The 7,401-nt window shown below is 35.6% G+C and overlaps 1 protein-coding gene and 1 long non-coding RNA gene across 2 annotated transcripts; both read left to right on the top strand.

Annotated features, from left to right (window-relative positions):
* Nucleotides 1-1,580: 1,580 nt before the first annotated feature.
* Nucleotides 1,581-2,678, top strand: LOC129985085 (uncharacterized PE-PGRS family protein PE_PGRS10-like). Its single transcript, XM_056095000.1, has one exon. The coding sequence runs from the start codon at nucleotides 1,581-1,583 to the stop codon at nucleotides 2,676-2,678; it is 1,098 nt and encodes a 365-aa protein (XP_055950975.1).
* Nucleotides 2,679-3,973: 1,295 nt separating this feature from the next.
* LOC129985147 (uncharacterized) lies at nucleotides 3,974-6,553 on the top strand. Its single transcript, XR_008785537.1, has 3 exons — nucleotides 3,974-4,666; nucleotides 4,752-4,927; nucleotides 5,921-6,553. It is a non-coding gene; the product is annotated as an uncharacterized LOC129985147 (long non-coding RNA).
* Nucleotides 6,554-7,401: the final 848 nt, after the last annotated feature.

The raw sequence follows: 7,401 nt of genomic DNA, 5'->3' as shown, positions 1-7,401 counted from the left end.
TAAAAATGAATTTTGCAGTTAATTCTGGATGTTAAAGTTTATATCGAATACAAGATGAACCAAGATAAGGAATAAACTGTTAGTTCAGGTACTAAAAATAAAAGCATCACGGCCTACTAATTTTTTACGCTATAGATCGAGGAATTTCCTTAATATTTAGAGAAATTATGTGCTAAATACAAAAACATTTCAGAGATTGGGGTTAAAATATACATTGTATAAATAAAATTTTTCTTCCGGATAGTAAATTGGATGAAGTCGGAATGACGAAATTTTTTGAAGTGATTAGTTCTTAATGATAGTGGTAACGAAAAATAGAATCAAGCGAGGACAGGATATAAGAAAACTAATGACATTCTAATTTTACTATCCATTTCAAAGGATGTTAAATGACGTCATTTTTTAAGTCTGAAGTACTCCTCGCTAATTCGTATTTGGAAACCATATTTCCTACTGAAATTGCATATTAACCCTAATTGCCTTACCCTAAACATTCTCTTGCTCTTTGAAATAATTCTTTGCCTGTGTTTAGGTTTTTAATGTCAAGCTTCATACAACAATTCTTTTGCTTTTCTATATTAGCATGTGCCGTTATTCTTAATCTTTGCTTATTTTAACGTCTTCGTGTAATCTACATTAATGGAATAAATCATTTTGTATTTCTGCATTTTAATTGTATCCTTTAAGGAGTGCCATTTAATTAGCATTATCTGGCTACATTGTTTAGTAATGTCACTTAAACCACCAATTCTTGCACAAGCTATTAAACTATTGGAACATATCAATCGAGATGCATTTTAACCATTTCCGGCCGGAAACGAGCCATGTTAATTTAACATTTTAAAATTTTATTAACTGGAATTCAGAAAATTAGTTTTGTATCCAACTGATATGAGCACAAAGAAATCTGGAATATTGAGATCGAAAATTTGAAACGTTAAATAAATGCCAAGGTAGAAATTAGCGATATTACGGTATGCTTTACTACAGAATCGTATATCCAAGTATTCTTAAATTTGAGAATCAAATCATTCTTGCGTAATTCGATACAAATAGTGCTTCAACCAAAGCTTGATTTCTCCGCAATATATGATTGTAATGAATCGAATTGTTCAGAAACATGATCGAGAATCGCTAGATGTCGGATGTGGGCAATTTGGCACCTGATTATGAGAATTTAATATTCAAATTTATAAATTGACCTAGGAAGTGGTACAGAATGCTGGTAATATTTGTATGCAACTTAAATTTTGAACAAGTCGCATGCTCTGTTTCTATGCTGCTTAAAGTCAACGTGTTAGTCAGAAATAGTATAAAAACCGCTGGATTCAGTATTTAAATTCCGTTTATAATTTTAGTTTAAAATATTTGGTCTTCGTGGAGCAATGAGGATAGTGACATGCATTCTAGTATCGGTTTGAGATGCATTATGTGAATCAGAAAATTCCCTAGCGATGAAATTAATGTACTTTGCTTCGGGAGTGGGTGTGCAGTCTTAATTTGTGCAATGTTTCACCAGGCAATGAGTGGGGTGACAGTTCTGTGGTCAATGTGTGATAAAGTATGCAAGCTACTTAACCATGCGATGTGGACAAGACATAATTGTCTTGATTAACGTTGGAGGCGTGGGCAATGCATGTGTGCGAGTTGTGGTTTTTGGGGTTGGAAGCGTGGGCAATGCATGTGTGCGAGTTGTGGTTTTTGGGGTTGGAGGCGTGGGCAATGCATGTGTGCGAGTTGTGGTTTCTGGGGTTGGAGGCGTGGGCAATGCATGTGTGCGAGTTGTGGTTTTTGGGGTTGGAGGCGTGGGCAATGCATGTGTGCGAGTTGTGGTTTTTGGGGTTGGAGGCGTGGGCAATGCATGTGTGCGAGTTGTGGTTTTTGGGGTTGGAGGCGTGGGCAATGCATGTGTGCGAGTTGTGGTTTTTGGGGTTGGAGGCGTGGGCAATGCATGTGTGCGAGTTGTGGTTTTTGGGGTTGGAGGCGTGGGCAATGCATGTGTGCGAGTTGTGGTTTTTGGGGTTGGAGGCGTGGGCAATGCATGTGTGCGAGTTGTGGTTTTTGGGGTTGGAGGCGTGGGCAATGCATGTGTGCGAGTTGTGGTTTTTGGGGTTGGAGGCGTGGGCAATGCATGTGTGCGAGTTGTGGTTTTTGGGGTTGGAGGCGTGGGCAATGCATGTGTGCGAGTTGTGGTTTTTGGGGTTGGAGGCGTGGGCAATGCATGTGTGCGAGTTGTGGTTTTTGGGGTTGGAGGCGTGGGCAATGCATGTGTGCGAGTTGTGGTTTTTGGGGTTGGAGGCGTGGGCAATGCATGTGTGCGAGTTGTGGTTTTTGGGGTTGGAGGCGTGGGCAATGCATGTGTGCGAGTTGTGGTTTTTGGGGTTGGAGGCGTGGGCAATGCATGTGTGCGAGTTGTGGTTTTTGGGGTTGGAGGCGTGGGCAATGCATGTGTGCGAGTTGTGGTTTCTGGGGTTGGAGGCGTGGGCAATGCGCAAGCGTGCGCGTGTGTATACATTGAGGAACTGGAAAATGCTGAAGGAAAATGGGGCCTCATCTGTGTGTTGTACAAGGATTTGTTCATTCTAATCATTCTTAACTGCTTTAATTTCACGTTGACGACCATTATTTCAATAGAAAGTAGGAATATAAGAGGCAATGAGCTTGAAACTTTGCTTTGAAATAGGAAAACAAGGGTAGATTGCTTAACAGAATGATTAGATGACTCCGAAATAAGTGTAACATTAAACCAGGTCTTTCTTAATGATTATTTTTAAAATCAATTTAGATTTGAATCCCATAAATTTGACAGCTATATATTTATATCTGACAAAATAATCGTGCTTTTATTTTGAAGTTTCCCCTTTACATAAGAATAAGCTCGAACCGAATTGAATAATAACAGATAAATCGATTGTTCTGATGCGGTTCGTTTTTTGATAATATTTCGGAGAATCTTTCATAATTAGAACTGTTCTCAAATCAACAACTAAAATGCATTAAGACTTTAAAGAATAATCGAAATTACTCATGGTATAATAAGGATCGACAAATGGCACTTGAATAACATACTGATGAACAGAATAGATTCGAATTCACATTGCGGTGAAATTTGATTTCCAGAGTCTTCGGTTTACTGCGTTTTCTTTAGGACTGAGCTCGATATAAAAAAATCTATTGGCTCGTTAAAAAAAGGCAATTTCTTAATGCCTAATATATAAACTTTAGATCTTATTCAAATTGAATTTACTTATTCGTAGAGTGGCAAATAAAAATTGTTCGTGTATTGGAAATTAAACAATTTATTCCAAAATTCCACATCTCGTTTAAAAGCTGCCTTTTTCAATATTAGCTGGCGGTTCTTGCCATCTTGGACAGTATTAATTCCGTATACTTAATCTTAAATCATGAAGTATTTCGTTCTTCTAACCACCCTCCCCCCTCTCTATCTCCAAATTAAAATCATCAACCTATAATATGAACAGTAATATTGTGGATGCCGTGTTCTTTTCTTTTTGTATATGAATTTATTCCCCTAGTTGACGTTACATCGCACCTCGTACAGAAAAATCCGTCCAATTCTTGCTCGCGTATTAATTAATCCTGAAGTGACTAGATATTTTTGAGGTGCCATAAAGTATAATTTCTGCTGAATAAAGTAGACGAGTCTGTTTGACCAACCACACATCCAGAAATTAGAAATAATTTAGTTTGTTCAATATCAAAATTCGAAAACAGAAGTTTGAATGATCTCGTGCATTGAGTGTGGATGAATTCTAATTACCTTTTTTGAATTGAATGAAAGGAAGTAATCGGCTAGATCAGGGATAGGAAAGTTTAGAAATGTAATCGAATTACACATTGAAGATATTGTCTTTAAATGCAGCTATTTTGAACGTATATGGAAGTAGGCAAATTTCGTATTGTATTTCTCTATCCTTTTATGCATAAAAAAATTACTTATTCTTCTCATAAAGCTTAAACAGTCGGTACAGCTTTAAGGCAAAGGAGATTGCTCCATTCTAGAGCAAATTTTTATTTAAAAAAAAAGCGCGCGGTATTCTTTGTAATTCATCGTCTTCCAAAATATAAAATTACACTAAACTGCTAGCTACTCATCGTATAGTTTTAAACTTTAGGAAAGCTTCTAAGACGCATTAAAATCTGAACATTTGGCGTTTTGTTTGAATACAGAAGAAATAATAATCTCTGGATATTCTACAAAAGTGGCTTTCAAGTGACGAAAGGGACATAATTATGTGGATTTTACTTGGCAATGTCTAATTGTATAGGAAAAAGCCATAGATTGTTTTCTTGTGCCGTTTTTGAAAATATGCAGAATGAATATTTAATTTGATAAGCTTCTGGGGTTAAAATAACCTTAGAGATGAATAAACTGCCTCACTCGCACCAGAAAGTTTCTGTTGGATTCATCAGTTTTCACTCATTTAATAGAAATGCAACCTCACAGAAATTATCAAAGAAACAAATTCTGCAGTTATTAGAGCAGCTCTCTGTGGACTCTTCCTTTGTTTGTTGGAGCAATGAAACAACGCCTTTCCTTATATGTGGAGTAACTGCCTTATCAGCTCTTGATAAAAATTGTGTTGATAGCAGTCATCTGAATGGCCAGGGGACTTTCTCTCAGTTCAGTACAGAAGTAATTTCGGTAAGTTATGTTATTTGTAATTGCCATACCGATAATTATCAACGGTGATTAGAGCTATAAAAATGTACTTTCTTTATTTCATTAGTTTTTTTTAGGGTAGACAACTTATCTGTGTCCATGCCGTTTTGTTTTACAAATCACCAGTACTGTTTTCTCAGATCCATATACATCTCAGTTCCATGCTATCCATCTGAACCAATGCTGGATGCGAGGAAGTATTCTCTTAAGATTACATTAAAGTACAAGAAATGCAAGAACACAGTAAGTTCGCAAATTATATTAATAAAACTGACAGCGGCATGGCGTTTGGAAATCTAGAAAGTATCTTCATCTAGAAAGCAAACTTTCTGGAAGCTGCAAAGAGAAGTGAAACATAATTTCAGGGAAACATTTATTGAAATATGTGTAACCTTTTGAACTACTGATATGTGCAAGAACTACCGGTATTGAAATGCATGTTATACTATGACCATTTGCATGTCATTACTTGGGTAGTAAAGGGCCAGGAACTTTTAAATCATTTATTCTAACACGCACCTGTAACAGGATAAAAAGATTAAAGATCATTGTTTTGTGTCTATATGGACCGAGGGAAACGTACTTTCTAGAATGAATAAATGCATTACTATTTTTAAAAAATCGATGTTTTTTGGTCTCTTATAAGTTGTAGTTAATAAACATGCTTCTTGGTAAGATCCTCAAATTCGTTTTTCTATTTTTCAAGCATCTAAATGACATTCATAAAATTTGAAATGCAACCATCGAAAATCTAAAATTGAATGCTCCTTAAATGAAATTTCATATAATTTACCACTAAGCATTTTGTGGGTAGCTTTAAGGAGTATTCCAGCCTTTAGCGAATAAACTTATTATATTAAGTATAATAAGCAATTAAGCTTAACGGGCAATTGACAAATTAGATGCACTACTTATTTTCCTGTATACGCTTATAGCTCTCGGAAAAGATTTGGAAGTATTTTTTTAAAACCAAATATTTAGACGAATTGTTTAACAAATGTGTTTCAAATATTACCAATAGTTTAATTTTTAATAGAAAAAATGAACTGATGTGAGCTGTAAGATTTCCTGATTAAAATGAGAAACCTTTAATTTCCGTCAATGAAATTGCAAGAAAATTCTTATCAGATCTTAGAATTTTCGATGTAGATAAAAGAGCAAAATTAAAATGTATAGATTCTTTCATTTTATGGTAATCTTGACAGATTTCATATCTAATCATTAATTTCATTTCAGATGCTGAAAGGTTTTGAAGCAATTGGTCACGGCACAACAGATAATATGGACTTCAACAAGCGCATATTGGAATTCTGATCCTATGGAATCCGACTAACAGACCAGACTTACTGATGATTTATAAAACCTGAAATATTAGACTAAGCTTAATGTATCAACATTGTACAAAAAAAATCGGAATTTAAGTGACCTGCACAGTGGATTGAAAGTGAAAGAAATTTTTATAATCCTCGCATATTCCAGGAAAGTGGCTTTTAAGTAAGTCTGAGGTAGTGTGGAAACCATGGCCATTACTTCTTACGCTGTTTTGAAGAGATAAACAGAAAAGCGAATAATTTCAGTTTTTAGAGTAATAATAGCAAGAACTTTGGAGATAATATCAATTTAAATTACTTTACTGGTCCCGAAAGTATTCTGACGGAATTCTTCGTGTTTACTCATAATGGAACGTCTTATGAATCGAAAGAGGCAGTCTCCTGAAATTGATATTAGAGCAGCGCATTCTGCAAAGACCCTTTAATTGAAAAACGCCTTAATACCACTCCTCATCTGTACAGTGAACCATTACGACTCCAGCCACAAATTCTAAATATGGGAGGTGTCTGGATTGGCGGAAAAAATGGTATTGAAGTGATATCGGTAAATTGCACGAATTATAACTGTCAAATCGAATTGAAAATTGCATTCAATTACTTCTGATTATGAAATAATTAGACCTGTAAAAATGTTCTTATTTCATTGAGTATTCATAGGTTAGACAACTTATGGATGCATTTTTTCTTGGATAAAAGTGTACCACCACCAATAATGCGGCTTTCTCGATTCCAAATACAAGCCATCAATACTCACCCATTTCCTTAAGATAATTTGGAGCATCAAATTTTCATGGTAAGTTCTTGAATCATTATAGTAAAATTATCAGAATAGCATGATATTCTGAAACTATTTCATATTTGAACCCTCAAGTATTCCGAAGACACAAAAAGTACAAGAATTGTAGTTTCCTGGAAGCATTGAAGTTTTAGCTGCCTCTGAACATAAGAACCGAATTACCATTCGTGTTATAATGGGAGATCAATTTCTGTAAATAGATGTCCAAGTAATTCATTGCCCAAGAATGGAGTTGGCCTATGTATGCTTTCTTGTCAATAGGGAAGTGTATGGTCAATCCTTTTCGGACATGTGCCTATGAGAGATAAGCAAAAAATGTTTCTGCTTAATTTTCTCATTTCTCCGCTAAAGTTATTTTGGGGGCCAAACTAAATGCATTGCAGTTGATATTTAAAATTTCCAATCCTTCCTTAATCGCAGTTACCAGTATATAATAATCAGTTAGGCGAACTCGTTTGATTTTCCAGTATATAAACGGCAATCTAGGAAATTGCAAATGAATCTCTACGAAAGGAGTTGTGCTCTTTTCTCAACATCGGGCCTTTCCTGTTTTCGTCGCAGTGCAAGGATGCGTTCGTTTTAGGCGCTTT

The sequence above is a fragment of the Argiope bruennichi genome, chromosome 9 (genome assembly GCF_947563725.1).
Source record: "Argiope bruennichi chromosome 9, qqArgBrue1.1, whole genome shotgun sequence".
NCBI lineage: Eukaryota > Metazoa > Arthropoda > Arachnida > Araneae > Araneidae > Argiope > Argiope bruennichi.
This window is presented reverse-complemented; position numbering and strand designations above follow the sequence as displayed.